The sequence below is a fragment of the Lentinula edodes genome, assembly GCF_021015755.1.
Source record: "Lentinula edodes strain Le(Bin) 0899 ss11 chromosome Unknown C8R40scaffold_6, whole genome shotgun sequence".
NCBI lineage: Eukaryota > Fungi > Basidiomycota > Agaricomycetes > Agaricales > Omphalotaceae > Lentinula > Lentinula edodes.
This window is the reverse complement of record NW_025764312.1, coordinates 363,378-380,211: the sequence shown is the minus strand read 5'-3', so window position 1 is coordinate 380,211 and position 16,834 is coordinate 363,378. Positions and strand designations below refer to the sequence as shown.

General features: G+C 45.8%; 6 protein-coding genes across 6 annotated transcripts; 3 read left to right on the top strand and 3 right to left on the bottom strand.

Moving 5' to 3' along the window:
* Window positions 1–723: 723 nt before the first annotated feature.
* On the top strand, window positions 724–2,188 carry C8R40DRAFT_1066966 (uncharacterized protein; the record flags this gene model as incomplete). The annotated part of the gene is made up of 6 exons (XM_046225842.1): window positions 724–762; window positions 811–1,110; window positions 1,171–1,495; window positions 1,549–1,764; window positions 1,825–1,857; window positions 1,908–2,188. The coding sequence occupies 6 exons, from the start codon at window positions 724–726 to the stop codon at window positions 2,186–2,188; spliced, it is 1,194 nt and encodes a 397-aa protein (XP_046089617.1).
* A 259-nt stretch (window positions 2,189–2,447) lies between these two features.
* Window positions 2,448–4,608, bottom strand: C8R40DRAFT_1066965 (aspartic peptidase domain-containing protein; the record flags this gene model as incomplete). Its single annotated transcript, XM_046225841.1, has 7 exons — window positions 2,448–3,153; window positions 3,213–3,453; window positions 3,506–3,864; window positions 3,916–3,991; window positions 4,046–4,191; window positions 4,251–4,357; window positions 4,411–4,608. The coding sequence occupies 7 exons, from the start codon at window positions 4,606–4,608 to the stop codon at window positions 2,448–2,450; spliced, it is 1,833 nt and encodes a 610-aa protein (XP_046089616.1).
* A 307-nt stretch (window positions 4,609–4,915) lies between these two features.
* On the bottom strand, window positions 4,916–7,342 carry C8R40DRAFT_1090013 (uncharacterized protein). Its single transcript, XM_046227456.1, has 4 exons — window positions 7,010–7,342; window positions 5,668–6,952; window positions 5,521–5,615; window positions 4,916–5,464 (listed from the first exon to the last, which is right to left on the bottom strand). Exons 1-4 carry the CDS (start codon window positions 7,191–7,193, stop codon window positions 5,277–5,279), a joined length of 1,752 nt encoding a protein of 583 aa, XP_046089615.1. The 5' UTR covers window positions 7,194–7,342; the 3' UTR covers window positions 4,916–5,276.
* A 51-nt stretch (window positions 7,343–7,393) lies between these two features.
* Window positions 7,394–11,700, top strand: C8R40DRAFT_1090009 (nuclear condensing complex subunit). Its single transcript, XM_046227455.1, has 16 exons — window positions 7,394–7,808; window positions 7,863–8,049; window positions 8,106–8,297; window positions 8,353–9,125; window positions 9,181–9,344; window positions 9,402–9,581; window positions 9,639–9,911; window positions 9,967–10,092; window positions 10,147–10,278; window positions 10,330–10,442; window positions 10,501–10,613; window positions 10,673–10,782; window positions 10,836–11,041; window positions 11,102–11,188; window positions 11,247–11,387; window positions 11,445–11,700. Exons 1-16 carry the CDS (start codon window positions 7,493–7,495, stop codon window positions 11,659–11,661), a joined length of 3,330 nt encoding a protein of 1,109 aa, XP_046089614.1. The 5' UTR covers window positions 7,394–7,492; the 3' UTR covers window positions 11,662–11,700.
* Window positions 11,701–11,704: 4 nt separating this feature from the next.
* C8R40DRAFT_770009 (uncharacterized protein) lies at window positions 11,705–14,511 on the bottom strand. Its single transcript, XM_046236162.1, has 21 exons — window positions 14,394–14,511; window positions 14,057–14,268; window positions 13,963–14,006; window positions 13,761–13,840; window positions 13,647–13,701; window positions 13,539–13,596; window positions 13,408–13,417; window positions 13,334–13,351; window positions 13,243–13,268; window positions 13,165–13,190; window positions 13,083–13,114; window positions 12,996–13,020; window positions 12,909–12,920; window positions 12,845–12,860; window positions 12,742–12,784; window positions 12,586–12,686; window positions 12,506–12,530; window positions 12,412–12,446; window positions 12,267–12,352; window positions 12,034–12,206; window positions 11,705–11,973 (listed from the first exon to the last, which is right to left on the bottom strand). Exons 2-21 carry the CDS (start codon window positions 14,080–14,082, stop codon window positions 11,884–11,886), a joined length of 981 nt encoding a protein of 326 aa, XP_046089613.1. The 5' UTR covers window positions 14,083–14,268; window positions 14,394–14,511; the 3' UTR covers window positions 11,705–11,883.
* Window positions 14,512–15,142: 631 nt separating this feature from the next.
* C8R40DRAFT_1167252 (uncharacterized protein) lies at window positions 15,143–16,488 on the top strand (the record flags this gene model as incomplete). Its single annotated transcript, XM_046230983.1, has 6 exons — window positions 15,143–15,237; window positions 15,303–15,418; window positions 15,467–15,537; window positions 15,590–15,707; window positions 15,769–15,909; window positions 15,962–16,488. 6 exons carry the CDS (start codon window positions 15,143–15,145, stop codon window positions 16,486–16,488), a joined length of 1,068 nt encoding a protein of 355 aa, XP_046089612.1.
* Between the last annotated feature and the right edge of the window lie 346 nt (window positions 16,489–16,834).

Sequence of the window (16,834 nt, the reverse complement as noted above, 5' to 3'; positions counted from 1 at the left end):
ACAGAGCCAGACACCCAAGTGTCTCATCTATCTTCCTAGATCTTCCCTCATATACAACATCTGTCCTATCCCAATTGCACCGCACCCTTTATCTACTCTCAATTGAACCGAAGAATACGTGGTTCTTTTGAAGACGTCTTGTGCTCAGTCCTAGTGATCTGTTTGTCCTACAAACTTTCTTGGGGTTCAGAGAGAACTCGAAATAACCACAGCTCGGACAAGATGCGGGGGTCCTCTGTCATATGAGTGGAGACCAGTGGTCAGAAGCTTCAGGAATGAGGGTCTTGAGACCGCAACGTTTGATAATGGACCAGATTGGACACCTTCCCGATCTGGGAACGCGAGCAGTACTTAACAGACACAAGAGAGGGACTCAAAATCTACAGTGTGCTCCCATCAACTACTTTTTCAATAACCACCAACTCAAGTCTCTTCCCAAGATGTGTCGATGGATCGTCTATGTCGGCGAGTGCGTCTGCTCTTTCTCTCATCGTCAATCTATGTCTTAGAGTAATTTCTTGCAGGCAGTCTCTAATGCTCGAAGATCTGCTCATCAGGCCAGACCATTCTGTATGCTTCATATTTCTCATTGCATATTTGTATAGCATTGAGATTTTTGCCCTATAAGATTGTCAAACAGTACGCTAAATTTTCCTTGAGTCTCTACCCAATGCTGACGCCGAGTTTCCAGAGTCAGTAACCGCTTCCTTCCTGGGTTATACTATGGATTGGAAGAAAGCGACAAAGAAGAGTTGGAAAAACGTCTGTAGTCTTTTCTTTGTACCTTTTTGCACCTATTCATGTCGCAAGAACGATACAGAGGCTACGTGGATCAATGTCCATGGTTTCGGAGTGGGCTGGTACACCGACACTCTCGCAGAATTTGACCCCTCCGTCAAAGGCATGCAGCCCGCACAGTACAGGACTATCGCCCCGATTTCGACCGATCTTGCGTTCAAACAGCTCTGCACGCATACGGCATCGAGCTGCACCCTGGCGCACATCAGAGATGCTAGTTTTCCGCCCGCTGTCGAAGTAAACAATCACCCGTTCATTTACGGGAAATACGCCTTCATGCATAACGGTAGTGTCGACAGCTTCCGCGTCATTGTCAGTGGGGTCATCTTACGCTTCCTCGATTGTGATTAAAAAATAACGTATCTCATCCAGCGATACGACGTCATGACAAGAATTTTCGATCTACAAACCAAAGTGCAACAGTACCAGTACAAGTCCTCTGTTCAAGATTCCAACTATATTTTCGGCATCCTAGGAAACACCGACACTGAACATTTAGCTACCCTCTATTTTGCTCACCTCGACATTATCAATGCTGAAAAGCCCTATTCCGGCGCTGACTCGACTGATGCGCTGCTCCTCGCTCTTATCCTCACCATTGCTGATATTCACGCAATTCAATTCAAACACAAAGTTGGCCCCTTCACGCCCGGTCCTGGCTCGGAACGTGTTGGAAATGCGCTGAATTTATGCATCAGTACGTTTTCGTACTCTTGTTGAAGACCAGAGCTAATAATCTTGTATTTCTAGCTGACGGTGGAGTACAAATGGTCGTAAGTCGTTGGAGAGACGCGAAGGAAGGTTACCCTCGTAGCCTTTACCTTTCGCTCACCGCTGGCGAGAAACTCAACAGGAAATACTTCCCTGAACTTCCTGCTCCAACTGAGTCAGAGGATGTCGACAATACCGACGTCAAGATTGACTCGGTTAGGGAGCTGGTAGCTCGATACGAGCCCACTCAACAAGGTTTGTATATTGTCTGTACTATGTACAAACTCATTACTCATTTGAATGGTATACTGTCAGGACGCCATGTCATCGTTGGTTCCGAACCTTGCAGTAAGCATATAATGACCGAATAGACTCCAACTCCTACTGAACGTTTTCAGCGCACTATGTCCAGGACTGGGGTCTCTTCGATCAGAACCAGTGTGTGACGGTCAATAAAGAACGCAAGTTGAGGATCATCAACTTGGCCAAATTCTTCCGACCTGGGCGCGAGCACGAGTTCAAACGATACCACTTCACGGAAGTCTTGAACGAAATTGCCAAGAAGGAGAAACTTACCACCTCTCCGAAAATTGGAATACCGGAGCATATTATTGATCTTCCGGAATCCAAGTCTGATGCTTTCGAGACTGAGCTGGACTTGGACGCGCCCCAGAAGTAATGGTGTGACAATATAGCACATGCACGTCCAAGCTGAGTATTCATGGGTGTACAATAAACAGTACTTGTATCGACCGTAAGCATACATCTGGAGAGTTTTTTGAATCAGAATACTGCTTTTCTTACAACAATTTTCAATGTATATGAAGACGAATAAACTATATACAGGGAGTCCATGCAAGATACCCTTGTTAGAAATACAAATGATACAGCTGGAAGATTTAAGATACAGAGGAGTCCCGAAACCACAATGGCTCCATTCAGTCTATGTATATTCGACCTCGAGCGTCAGGATCAGGATCAGTTTGGCGGTAAGGCGGTAGTGAGTTCACCGAGGGATTACTCGAAAGCAAAGCTCTGTCTCCTTCGAGTTCCCCTTGCTGCTGTATAACAGAATACAGCCCCGACTGGAATGGTGGAGACACTCGAATAAACAAGCCAGGTGATCTGACCCCTTGACTTGCCAAGTTGTGGGTCAAATGTGACTGCGTCGAGGATCGATAAGTACTCCGTGTCGGCGTTGCGACAGGAAGATTGACGACATTGAAGACTTGAGCATCTGGAGTAGTAGCTGCACTGCGTTTGCTCGACCTGTTCGCTGCAGCTAGTGCCTCACTATTATCATTCACAACCCCGGAGCCAGTAGGAGCGAGAAGATAATGGGGTAGCCAGTTTGGAGGAGAGGTCGGGGGTTGTGGTCTTGGGATCAATTCAGATGCCTCGAGGGAAAAGGAGTTTGTCGAGGGAGACCGAGATCCATATTGGAAAGGAGTGACTCGTGGCATCGATTTGAGCTTGCGACGGCGTCTCCAACGAAGGAAAAGTATGACTGCAATTACGATCATGATGAGAAATGCCAAACTTCCCAACACAACTCCAGCTATAGATGCTGCGTTCAAAGAAGATGAGGTAGATTTTCTATTAGCAAAGCCGAAGGAGCTGCTTGAGCTGGAACCTTGAAATATCCTGAAAGGCGTGTTCGTCAGCAGTGAATCTACATGGACAAGTACGACGAACATACTCACATGTATAGGTTGGATATCAGGCTAGCGCCCAAAATGTATTCTGTAACATTGTCAGACGCCCATTCTTGAAGGACGCCTAGACATGTTGAATTTCCAAGATTCTGAACAAGCTGGGTCTCCGTCAAAGTAACAGAAACCGACCCGAATGTCAACGTAAGCTGCAGTTGGGTATCACAAGGCAATGTGTACACAGTAGTCGCGGATATTGTGTCCTGCCGCGAGGAGCCCGGAATGGCACCATCTACCAGGCAAAAAATTAGGTTCGAGGAAATGTAGAGAAGAAACGGGCCCACATATTGTACGAGCTTCATTTTGAGGAAAGACTAGATCGTTGAACAGTGGATCAACAACAGTCAGTAGCCCTGTATAAGCAGATATATTGACGTTATCGCCTTGGAAATTCCAACTATCCATCTCGACAAAGGAATCCGCATTGACAGTACTGCTGCTGTTCGAGGCTATCAGCGTTTTCCATGTAATATCGCCTTCGTAAGAATTTTCGTCCGGAGCAAGCCAATGCAAGGCCCCGGCGTCATTTGAAGAAGAGGAAGCGTCATTGGGAGAATTCAAGGCCAGGCCATAGGAAAAGTTGGTTTGAGTCGGGTTATTTGCCAGCCAGAATGCCATTGGTGTTTCGTTGAACGATCCTTCGCTACGGGAAGCATTGGTCTTCCAGTAGTGTAGCAGTGAGAAATAACCTTACCGGCTGTTAGTTCCAATTCCCAAAACACCAGATATGTCTGATGAAAAGATAGAGTTTGACTGATTCGCCACGATAACTGGGACAGATCGCGTCAAACACATGATAAATTATATCCTAGATCAAAACATACATGACTGGTCAGTCCATGACCATGAACTCCCATTTTGCAAGTGGAGATTACACGTCTGGTTCATAACTGGCCCAGCAACACCACTATCGAGTACAGACACATTTTGCACCGAAGTTCCCATTTCGATTGAGGAAGGTACTGAATAGCTATTCATCACAGAGCGATCATCAATATTATGAACACAAAGGTGTGCAATGGTCCTCACGTTGGACTGCCCCCGCATGATGAGCATCCTTGCCCCGCAACTGAAGTATATCCAGTACTTGTTGACAGTGCAAAGGCAAAGGATTGATTTTGACTAGAGCTGGTAGGCTATGGAATCGAAGTCATGATTGATTCAGGAATGATAAACAATCAAAACCTACCAAAGAAATGTTCACAGTATAACGGCCGTTGCTATCGAAGTTTAAGGGCACAAACAATGTGACGGGTGGCTGTGGCGTAGAGGATTGTGAAGAGGCGCGTTTGAAGGCAGGGAACTCGAAAGCGACAGCCTCATGCTGTGGGATCAACAAACAGAGATACAAGGAAGAAAGAAGGAGAGACGATAGAGGGATAAGCATGAAAGCAGGAAGGAAGCAAGCACAGCGATATTTTTTGTACAGCCGCCGCACATAAGATTGTCCCAAAACAAATTCTTCGTTGTTGACGAATGTGTATTGATGGAGAAGAGATTTTCAAATTTCCATCAGTGTGAGGTCCATTTGTAGCAAGGTTGTAGGTCCGTTTCGCCCACGTTTGAGAAGGTTTGAGGCGCGGAGTGTTCGGGGGAAGCCAAGACGGAATATGAAATGCGGTCAGTGAAATCTGTGGCAATGCGCATCAGAGACCTAGCCCATCGGGCATGAAAACAAACTATGACCTCCGTATCTTTCTCAACCACTTCGAAATTTTCGATTCTCGCCGCCTGTTTGCCGAAAAATTATTTTGGCAAGAGCCCGTTGAGCCCGACGATCCCCATGAACAGATGGCGAAAATTTAGAAGCCCAAAGACTTATGCAAACACTATACTACAAGCTATTGAACCCACTTCTGTGAGGGAATTACGGGCGTCGGGATGAAACATCGGTCGTGTATAACTAAGTACATACTTACGTCTTTCAGGACAAAGATGAATATCATCTTGTGAACGCAATCAGTACGCTCAAATACAAACAAAGAACCTATCATGATTGGTTTATAGATACATCGTCCAAATCATACCGAATACATATACGCCCTGCTCAACAGCCTAATTACTCCACTGGAACTTGAAACCACCCTGTCCAGGTCCATAGGCTCCTCCGCCAGGGAATCCACCTCCGCTTTGTTGGAAAAAGTGAGCGAAAGGATTTCCGCCGGCCCCTCCGGGGAATGGGTGGCCACCGCCTCCGCTTGGGTCATTAGGATCTTCACCTGCATCGAATCGGGCCCGAAGTTCTGTGATGAGAGGAATGAGTTTGAAATATCTTCAATACCATTTGGGGGATACTCACCAGGATCTAAAAGCACTTCATAAGCTTCATTTACAGCAGCCATCTTGGCTTCCGAGCCTCCTTTATCTGGGTGTGCAGATTTAGCTGCTCTACGGCTAAAATGGGATATAGTACTCATGAAGTGATAGATTGAAATACAGAACTCACAATGCCTTTTTAATTGTCCGGTCATCCGCATTTCTGTCCACACCTAGTACCTTGTAATAATCTTTTCTCCTCCTTTGCTTGACTTTCTTCTTGGCCTGGTTTAACTTGGAGTGAATATCTCGGTTGCTCCGACCGCTAGCCTCAAACGCCTTTTCCAGCAGCCGAATCGCTTCATCCCAATTACCATCTCCACTCGAGGAGCTACCAGCTCCGGAAGTGTCGACATCATCTTCTGTTGAAAGAAGATATTCCGCTCGACCTAAGAAAGCGTCCGTGTCTTCAGAGCACCCGTCCATTGTGAGAAGCATAGAGCACCATTGATCAGCGTTGCGGAGAGCAGTGACGGTACCGATGGCAGTGTATGATTTACAAAGTGCACGAAGTAGGATTTGGCGACGCGGAGAGTGAGTGAAAGGATCAGGCAAAGGGATCGGGGGCTCTTTGGATTTTAAAGACGACTCATATGCATCTTTCCCGAGGAGTTGCTCGCGAGAGGTATGATCCTTCATCGCTTGTTCGTATCGACCCCAAAGATCTTTCTCCTTTCCTTTTCCAGACTCGGTCAATAGATTGACTGCACCTCGCCAGTCCTCTTTCTGCAAAGCTTCTTCCAACTTGGCAAATGATTTTTCCAGTGCCTTCGCTAGGCGATGCAGAGGAAGACAGACTCTGGAATCAGGATCGTAATGCAAACAAGATTTCAGAGGAGCCAAAGCCGCTGCACTGGTTGTGTCCTCTCCTTGAGTAGGAGGCAATAAGAAGTAGGACAGACGCCATATGCGAACCTGGAGCTCCATGGATGCTGATGGCGGAAGAAGTACAGCAAGACGGGTCAAATCACCAACGGATCCCTCGACATCTCCTGCAGCAAGCTGGCATTCCGCTCGCATGACTCGAACCTCGGTCGAATGACTGGCGGTGTCGCGAATGATGCTAGAGCAAGAATCTGCACATGCAGTCCATAATTGAGCCTTCTTCTCCTTTCGAGCTTTTGCTAGCAATTTTTCTGCCTCGTCAATAGACCGAAGGAGTTCCGTAGCAGTTGAATCGATAGTTCGACCTTGGGATGAGAGAGAGGACGTGTACGCATCTAACGATGAGCGAACCAAATCGAACTCGCCTTCCTTGGCGTAGATACGAGCTTTCATAAGATGCGCATTGTCGAATGTGTGTGAAGTGAGTGAGAGGACTTTCTCGAAATCGTCTAATGCCGCGTTATGGCGGGACAGGGAGAAGTAAGCCGTAGCCCGTTTGTAATATAGTAGATAGTCGGTGGGAGATTGTTCTGCGACGGTACAATGGTGTTCAGGAATAATTGATTAGTGATGAGAGATGGACACACCTATTGCTTCTGAATATACTTTCGCCGCATCGTTAAACTGTCCAGTGGACAGCAAAGCATTGGCTCTGTTTATTAGCGGGAGTAGACCAGGAGGATATAAGCCTCCAGTGCCAGAGTCTGCAAGCACGGAAGTGAAGAGTAACACAAACGGGAAAAAAACGGCCAGCGAAGAAGGTATTCTCATCGCGCTGACTGCGGTTATAGAAAAAATCTAGTAAGAATCTGGAAGTCTGAGCGAAGGCGTAAGTTCTGTGACAAGAGAGGGTGATAGAAGGTATCAACGCATGCAGACAGGTGCTCTCACTTCAGAGAAGCAGGTGGACACAGAAAAACAATTTGTACACTTGCCTAAATCGTCACAACAGACGTGTTCGAATCGGCAACCGGCCCGGACTGAGCGAGAAAATGTGACCGTGTCCCAAAACGCGACTTGGTCAACGATTCCTTTAACCCCGCCTTTAACCTCCACCTCCACTGTCCACTATGCCAGGCAGGACTCGACCCGACAGTCAGACTAATACAGAAGATCTCCTTCTGGAAGTCTCCGAGATCTTTGACCAGGTACAGGGTGCCTCGGCAAATCACCAAAAGAACATCGTTGCGCTACACAAAATCTTTGTGGACCTCGCGCAGCTTAGAGGACGAACCAAAGACGGGGATACGATTCTAATTGGCGAAAGGAAATTTGAGCAGGCTATATACAGTGTCCTGCTTCGGTTACTTGAATCAAAGAAGGGTGGACCCGGAGACCGTGTTGTCAAGTTCTTTGGAGGCTTTGTCAAATGTCTCAATGAAAAAGGCAGGTCGCGAATGACACAGATAAGTATGCAGACATCTAATTCTCATCTTATAGCTGGAGAAGACCCTATCGATGAGGATGATATCGATGAATACAACGTCGCGTACACCCCCGCCGCGCGTTTCACCGAGCGCCTGCTGGACAAACTACTTTTCAAAGGCTTCGGTTCTAAAGAGAAAGTTACTCGCTACAGGACTGTCCAACTTTGTTCGGAGCTTGTTTTCAATCTGGGCGAGATAGAGTACGTGTTCTACGGATATCTATAACGTTCAACCCCTAATCCTCACACACTTATAGAAACAGAATCTACTACGAGCTACGCAGCAGGCTTCTGGGCCGTATAAGTGACAAGGAACACAATATTCGCTCACAGGCAGCCATCGCGTTATGCAAATTCCATGGAATTGACGATCCAGAGGAGCTGAAAGAGAACCAATTAGAACCTCTATCCGAAGTACTGTTCGAATCCTTGGCGTATGATCCCCAAGCGTATGTTCTTGATATTCTCATACCGTGACACCTGAATCTCAAGACTTTTATGCAGCGAAGTACGGCGGGCGATACTAGTGAATCTTCCCGTGAACAAGATCACCATCCCTCCCATCCTAGAACGCAGTCAAGATGTAGACGTTACGACACGCAAGTTAGTCTATACTGTTCTTGAAAGGAATGTCACCATTGGCGATGAAGAAGAATTGACAATAGGCTTTGCTCACCCGCGAGCTCTGAGTATGGAACTCCGAGAATCCATTGTTCGGAACGGGCTCGGGGACCGCAATGAGAATGTACGCGTAGCTGCTGCCAAACTCATAGAAAGATGGGTGGAAACTGCTGATATGACTGACAACGGAAAAGCACCTGGCGATGAATCAGGTCTGGTGGGCTTGCTGAAGATGTTTGACCTTCGCACTGACAAGATCATTGGAGATGCCATCATACGCATCTTCGAGTCCAATCCCCACATTCTGAATGGTATCACATTCAACGACACTTATTGGACCTCACTCACTCCTGAAAAAGCATTCCTCGCTCGAACGTGCGTTGAATTCTGTGAAAGTCGCAAAGATGATGCAAGGCTGGAATCAATCCTGCCTGTTGTCACATCATTTGCATTTCGCTTGCAAGAACATTTCAACGACCTTGTCGATAGTATTCGCTCTCTCGATCAGGATGCGTGCAATCTGGATGATGAGGCCCGATACCTTCGACAGGACGAGCTAGATAGCAGAGAATCTGTGGTAATGGAGATGCTTAAAATTGCCATATCGCTGGACTATGGAGACGAGATCGGACGGAGGAAAATGGATTCACTCATTCGTAAGAGACAGCGTTCTTCGCGCCGTGCAGAAACTGATTTTTGTATATCTTCAAGGTGATATGCTAATCCACGACTTTCTACCTGATGATCTAGTGGCGCCTTGCATGGAAGTACTGAGCCGTCTTGCCGATAGTGAACGGGATCTTATCCGCGTAGTCGCTATTGAAATCGTACAAGCTCTACGGGATCCGGGAGATGATGAAGACGAGGACGTAGATGTGGGTTTTTACTGTTTTCAATTGATATTACTCCCCGCTTACGTCTTTGAACGGCAGCAAGACATAGATCCTGATGCAAGCTTTGACTCCGTTGCTCCCACCCTGCCCCCAACTCGTTCGAAGCAGGCGGCCTCTAAAAGCCGTGAAGAGATGTCGGAAGCCGAGAAAGCACATGCAGACAAAATCGATAAACGTTGTTTGCGTATCTGCGAGTCCATGCTCGAACGCGTGAACGGTGTAGGGACTTTCTTTTACATTTGTGGTGTCCCACTAGTAACCATTTTCCTTTGTCAGACCCTGGAAAATAATTCTTCACTGGATGGTATTGTCAAAGAGCTGATTTATCCTGCTGTCCAAAGGAAGGATGGTGACTTAAGAGAACAGGGATTCAGATGCTTAGGTCTCATCAGTTTAATTTCCAAAAATATTGCCAAAATGGCCTTGGCATTCTTCATCAAGCAGATGAAGATTGAACAGAACCCTGAGGAACTGAGGGTCATTGTTATGCAAGCCGTATTTGACACGCTCATGAAGTATGACCAAGGTGTAATGGTGGAACCTCATACTGTCAGTAGTCTGACTCCTGTCCGATATTCCCAATCTCATTGTTGCTAACCCTTAGCCTGCTGCTTGGATCGGCCACTTCACTCAGTTGCTAGAGAGCGATGACTCCAGTGAAGAATTCCGTGCGGTTCTGTGCATGGGATTAGCTAAACTGGCACTGCCTGGTGTGCTTGTTGACGAGAATGTGTGTGTCTGACGTTCAACTTTGGGTGACTTTCGTCGCTGACCCCAAGGTCAGATCATGAAACTGCTCTTAATCGAATACTTTTCGCCCAAGAATGTCAAAAATCAGAAGCTCAAGCAGTGTTTGTCGTTCTTCTTCCAGGCGTACTGCGCCTCGTCCATAGATAATCAAGAAATCATCTCATCAGTACGTGTAAGTCTTGTTCCACGGCACCTGACTACTTATCTCTCCTCTCAGCTTTTCATGCCTGTGTTTTGCGCACTATGTGATGTGGATGATGATGATGAGATGGCCTCCTCAGCTCAAATCGCTGGCATGTTCCTGGATTGGACTCATCCTAACACGCTCTAGTGAGTGGTTCTCCAGTATTATAAACGATCAACAAATTCAAATGACTCTATAATGCAGTGTCGACAAAGAAAAAGAACAGGGAGTTCCTGCCGGTGAATCGAGCTGCTTACAATTCACCATTGCCCGAGACATTGTCAAAGAATTTCTCAACAAAGATTCTAAATTGTTCAGTAAGCTTTCACGTTGCTCAGTTTATTCCCTAACGTGTTCAGTATTTTTCGATTTGCAGAGGATCACAAGAAAGTCCTGTGTCAACAACTACCGAAATTGTATCTCCCAAATGATGTTGATGAGGACACCGTTCGTTATTTGAATCTTTTAATGGATAAGGTTCCCTCCGTAAGTTTTTCCTTCGATTACGATCCAAAGGCTGAGTATCGATCTTATTCTAGTGTCGACCGTTCGCCGACGCCGTCTCGAAGAATGCCTTCGCTAAATTCCAGTCCTCGTTTGTGAAAAAATACGAAAAGCAGCTTGAAGGACTAAGCGCCGCAGAGTATCTATCTCACGAAGAACACCAAGCAGAAGCCCAATTCTTAAACGACATCATACCTCTGGAAGATGAGTTTGCACCACCAGTAAGGCGTGGAAGAAAGCGGTCCGTTGTTACTTCTTACTCATACACGATGGTCCAGTGGGAGCTCATGGTAATATTCAGACGTTCTGGCAGTGTGACCAGCTCCGCCGCTGAAGACGACCCTTCAACTTCAAACAAGACCGCTCGAACCCGAAAGGGCAAAGCCAAGTACGAACTGGGTGATCATATTGATTTACTGCCAGTCTCATAGCGTTTTCATTTTTAGGCGCGCTCGGCTCTCCACTTCCGACGGTAGTGATTCGAATGATAATGATGGCGACGATAGGGATGAAGAACAAGATTTGGCAACGGTTTCCTCTCGGCGTTCCTCTGCCGCGCCTACTCGCGCGATGCCCAAAAGACAAGCGTGAGTCCATCCTTCCATTTCGTATATCACTGCTGTTTCACACTCCAATATCTACAGGACTCGCAAACCACTAGTGGAGGTCATCACTATAAGCTCCGATAGCGAAGAGGAAGAAGATACTCCACGGAATGTTCGAGCCCGTCCCGTCCTCAACGCGAAGCAAGAACTGCGAAGAGATTCAAAAAATGAGCAAGTCTCGCAAGTGAGCGTCGGTCACGATGAAGGTGATTCAGAAGATGAAGATGAAGTCAGTGGCTTACTGGCTGATGTGTAATTTAATTTTGTCCAATAACTTATTCTTATTATCTATGACAAGTTGTATTCGATGATATCTTTGTACTATGTAATATTTTCGCTGATGTACGGATATATTGACAACGCAGATCGCAGGTCGTAGGTTCATGGAGTGAAGGAAAGTCGTGCACTGATACGAGAATGAACTACCTAGATACATGCGCAACTGTCCTTAGTAGATCTTGAGACTCTCAAGAACTTATTAAGACTTGTAATCTACGTCCGTGATTCTATCTACCTTCACGGAAATGACGGTCCCGGGGTCTTCAAGTTCGCTATGACCTCTATCAAACTACCGGACATGTGAGATGTTGTGTATCTGGGAAATGCTGTAAGAAATCGTTGAACTTACATTCTGTGTACCCTTTTGACGAGGGAAGTCATCCATTTCGTGCGAAACGGTACGATGGACAGCAGCAGTAGTCCGAGTTTGTACGAAGTTAGAAGTGGTGATAATACCGCCGTGACCGAGCTCCCTGAGATGATCACGGACGTTGAGAGTTGCCAAAAAGGAGTTTGCATAGACTATAAGCGTCCCTGAATAATCAGAATTCTGAGTGTACGAATATACTAGAAGGGGCTTACGCCGAGTCAGCATGAAATAGAAAGTAAGCTCAATGTTTGTTCCGGGATAAGCAGCGGCCATAGAAAGAACCATGATGGCGCAGACGCTAGAAATAGGCAGAAACCTGATCAGGATCTAAAATACCCCCAATACTTGTGCACCTACCTGGAGACAATGCCGGTTGTAACAGTAAAGATTGTCTATGAGACCACTGGAAGTTTTGACACAAATTACACACAATTAGAATAGCCACACTTACGATGGAACGCAGTAAATGATTCGTCCTGGAAAAAACGGTCAATCATTCCGTCAAATAATATACATAGATGGAATTCATACCTTTTAATCGAAGTTCGTGATTGACGTAAATAAAACACCATCGCACAGGCAATGACAATGTCACAAGTAGCTCCAATGGCATTCACAAGGATCGCATAGTTCTTGTTTATCATAAAGGATGAGAGATCATTCAAGATACAGACCACTTCAACTCACACCCAACACTAATGAGAGATCTGATGCATTGGGAACACCAAACCTGTGGTCTTCGAGTGAGCAGATTTCTTCCGAAGATTAGCTTTCGATGTCTGATACGCACACTCGAGCAACATAATCTGGAGTTAATGTCAGTTTCAGCCCCCGGACTGATCAGTGACACTTACAAAGGAATGCGCCTTCGAATTTAAATTTAGATGTCAGTTTGCATTTGTCTTTGACTTCATAATTGGACACGCTTGGCGCCAACTCACCGAATTGAGCAAGCGATAAGGACCACTAAAGGTTGTCAATAAACCAATAATCTTTGAATCAATGTTCGGGGGAGGGAATTCACTCACGATCGCGCCAGCAATAATGACGTTGTTGCTCACTAATTTTCGGCCATGAGCAGAAAGACGACAGGCTCTTCAACGGACTTACATTTCCACACTCGCCACACATAGAAGCTAATATTTTGATTCAATCGCAATGCTGTGAGCACTACAAGGAACGTCGCACCTCTGTACTATCACAGTCACAACGCCCTTCAACGGAAAAGAAAGACTGATTATCAACAAGCTCGTTGTTCTGTACCTAGATGACAACTCACCGTTGGATATGCCATTCCCTACGTTCTTGGTTCAATTGGCTAGTTCAACGACGATTTAAGATGATCCAACTCACATAGTAGCTCCTTCAAAGAGAGCAAATATTAGTAAAAGCCGTGAGGGAAATCACCAGAACTCATTCCATTCCTGGATTCTCGAGAGTCCGCAAGAGAAGCCTGCCGCTGAGCGCAGGGCAGTTGTACTCACCAAGGAAGCACGTCTAGGGCTGCACTGTTGCCAAAATTCGTGACACAATAATCATACACTGGGAAAATTCGATCATTGTGCATAGTTCGTAAATACGTGTACACTCACTCCAATGGCTGGTGAAAAGCTGGTGCAAGAAGTCAAGTATGACCACAACGACAACCTAATTTGATTGAGAAATTGATTCGGACTTCGACAACTACGAATGAAGATCAGACTGACTGTTGCTCTGAGCCATAATGGATCCGAATGTTCACGTTGCTGTTGAGCGCTGAAGTAAAACCACGTTTGAGACAAAGTCACTGTGGGGATTAACGTTGGTCATTTTTCAAGTTGTGAGTCTATTTCATGGGAAATAATGCATGCCTCCGTTCAAGCTAGAAAAGAAACTGATGAGCTTCAATAATGTTCGCAGATGGAGTACCGTACACAGCTGAAAGGATGAGACCGATGAACAGTGCTCCCAGACTGTTAATGCGCATGAAAAACCACAAGTTGTAATCGAAGAGAGCGCATACGTGTTATCTATATTTGCCTGAACCATTCTGTGTCTTGTCCAGTACGGTTGACCAATATAGATTCTGGGGATTGCGATGGTTCAAGCTGATTCAACCGGGTGTTCAAAATGAGGGTGTGTAGCATTTTGCGACGCCGTCAACGACCTATATATGTGTGCCGATATATGTACTGTACTGTACACCGCTGTACACAGTACGACCGAATAGAATTCCTGATGGAGATTTGTATCAGCGCTTCAGCACTTTGTCGTTGGTGTTGCAGCATAATTCACGCGGCCCGAGATCGCGGAACTACTTCGCAACAAGAGTTTGTTCAAGTTGTAGCTTGTAATCTAACCTTTGACGGTACCAAAAATGTGAACTACATCTCTGCCCGCTTGGAAGCAGCTGGGAGCCTTTGTAGGCTCTGAATTCTATGTAGCGCCCGACTGTATATTCGGGCACCACGCCATATATTCATCTACGTACTTATTGAAATTCTAATTTCTAGGGAAGAGTCACAGTGTAAATCGGATAACCACTTGTTCAGTTCATCTCATTGAATGTTGGCCCTTTGCCCGGTCTCCGCCTGAGGCAACTCATGCCACATGTATTGTACACATGTTCACGTGGAATCCCAGAACCAGTGTTCCTTTTTGGGATCTACTCCTTGCCTTTCTACTTTTCTTCAAACACTCCAGGTCAAGGAATTGGGTCAAGCGATCCTTTTTGTGAATTCTCCCCCTTTGCAATCATTCCCCTCTTCCCAGTCCTTGGGGCAACGACGGGTAGTCATTTGGATAGTGATTGTGTATAGGCTATTGAAGGTCAATATTCGATACTGATGGGAGAGAAAGAACCTGAAAGAGCGGGGACTGTCCGTCACTGTCTGCCACCCTCTGCCACCGTTCTGAACTTTTGATCGATCTACAAACACGCTAATCCTTGTTTGGAATCATATACAAACATTCTACAGAAGCATTCATGATTAACACATGTATTCTGTGTATTCTCAAGCCCACAAATCCAACACTATATATATATATTCAACTTAGGTTTGTTCGAGCGCATACTCTTTTCTTTCTATCAAACCTTCTACATCATCAAATGGTTTACTCTAATTATTTCGTGACTGGCGCTTCTGGACTTCTTGGCTCTCAAATTGTCCAAAAATTACTTGACGCTGGTCATACAGTGCGAGGGTAAATGTCATCTTTTGAACCTCCATATAAGTTCAACCGACCGAAGCTTTACGAACCATATATAGGTCGGCTCGAGGGGAGAAGGTTTCGCAGCTGGAGAAAGTGTTCAGAGGCTACAAAAAGTTTTCGGTAATTGATATCCCCGATCTTTCTACTTCAAACCTCGGTGATGCCTTTGAAGGTATGTTTAACTTCCGGTCCCAGAGTTTTACATTGTTCATGTGAGTAGATATAGAGGTGTTGATACATGTGGCCGCATTCCTGCCTTCTTTTCGAGGCGACATAGAGGTTGTCAAGAGGGTGAATTCGAGGCGCCTTTCCCCGGTTAGAGTCCATACTAATACATTTAAAGTTCTCCACTGAGGGAACAGAAAGGATTCTGGATTCTGCTCGGAAAGCAGGTGTGAAGACAATAATCGTTACCGGATCACAGGTGACTTATAATATCGATGGTCCCATTGGTCCCCAAGGTTGCTAAAGTTTTCCAATGTCGCCGGTATACCAACTGATTTACGCATTTTGATCATGCAGACTGGAGATCCGTCACATTCGAAGATGCTCAGAAAACCACTGAAGCTCAACACTTTGTCGTCTATATAGCTCAGAAAATCATCAGCGAACAGACCATGTTGAATTGGGCTGAAAAGCACCGCGATATTCGGGTGGTTATCAGTGAGCTTGTGACAAATTTCAAGCAGTTGGATTCCCCTAACTTACAGCTCAGTCGATCCGACTTATATTTTCGGTCCCTTCGTCCCCAATTACAAGTATATTGTCAACCATCCCAAGCTCTATGGTCTAGAGAGTTCCAACTATTTTGTTCACTTCCTACTCCGACCTGAAAACAAGGTGTTTGTCGTATACCCTGGCTGGATGGATGTGCGCGATATCGTCGATGCTCATATCAATGCGGTACACAATAAGGCAATTGACGAGCTTGTACCAAAGGACAGACGGTTTATCCTTGGTGCTCCTGAGGATCATGATTGGAAAAAAGTCATCCCTCAAATTATAGAAGCCCGCCCCCACCTTGCAGATCGCTTATGCAGTCCTGAAAAGGCACCTGTCTTCCCCATGCAGGTGACAGATCTCAGTAGGACAGAAAGATACCTTGGAATCAAGGCGGGTTCATACACTTCCTTTAGGAAGTCTATAGTAGATACGATTGATTCTATCTTGGACATCGAGGCTTATTGGAAAGAGCAAGGCATTGAAGACCTCAGCTTACCAAACGAACCTTTATTCAACTGAACCCAAACTAAGTTAAATCCTCCTATTTCTGATTTCCGCAGATGTCGATTACAGCAGATGTACATGTATTCTCTTCCAAGTTGACCAATTTATTCAAAACATTATAACGTTCGTCCACCTCTCGCCTCTCGTGATTCAAGCGATACCGAGCGCACAGTACGGTTTGAGTTGCCAAGTGGAATTCGGAATAGGAAGTTCCGGTGAGTAGGGAGGCTTCGTTTTGTCACTTACTCGTGGTTGGTTGAAGATTGATCAGAGGTACTGAATTAAAAAATGTAGAGCTTGAGGAGCAACCTAAAGCGAATTCCTGAACAGTGAAGACCAGTTCCTTATCATCCTTTCGCAG

Excerpts from the sequence above, each read along its gene's own strand:
- C8R40DRAFT_1090013 (XM_046227456.1), bottom strand. The coding sequence starts at position 7,193 with ATGAGAATACCTTCTTCGCTGGCCGTTTTTTTCCCGTTTGTGTTACTC. Across the intron at positions 6,953-7,009 it reads AGTATATTCAGAAGCAATAG|AACAATCTCCCACCGACTAT; the intron begins GTGTGTCCATCT and ends GTACCGTCGCAG. Across the intron at positions 5,616-5,667 it reads CGGACAATTAAAAAGGCATT|CCGTAGAGCAGCTAAATCTG; the intron begins GTGAGTTCTGTA and ends ATCCCATTTTAG.
- C8R40DRAFT_1090009 (XM_046227455.1), top strand. The coding sequence starts at position 7,493 with ATGCCAGGCAGGACTCGACCCGACAGTCAGACTAATACAGAAGATCTC. Across the intron at positions 10,443-10,500 it reads ACTCATCCTAACACGCTCTA|TGTCGACAAAGAAAAAGAAC; the intron begins GTGAGTGGTTCT and ends TCTATAATGCAG. Across the intron at positions 11,388-11,444 it reads GCGATGCCCAAAAGACAAGC|GACTCGCAAACCACTAGTGG; the intron begins GTGAGTCCATCC and ends CAATATCTACAG.
- C8R40DRAFT_770009 (XM_046236162.1), bottom strand. The coding sequence starts at position 14,082 with ATGGTTCAGGCAAATATAGATAACAC. Across the intron at positions 13,841-13,962 it reads CATCCTTTCAGCTGTGTACG|TGACTTTGTCTCAAACGTGG; the intron begins GTACTCCATCTG and ends TAATCCCCACAG. Across the intron at positions 12,207-12,266 it reads CTATTTCATGCTGACTCGGC|TCTATGCAAACTCCTTTTTG; the intron begins GTAAGCCCCTTC and ends GGACGCTTATAG.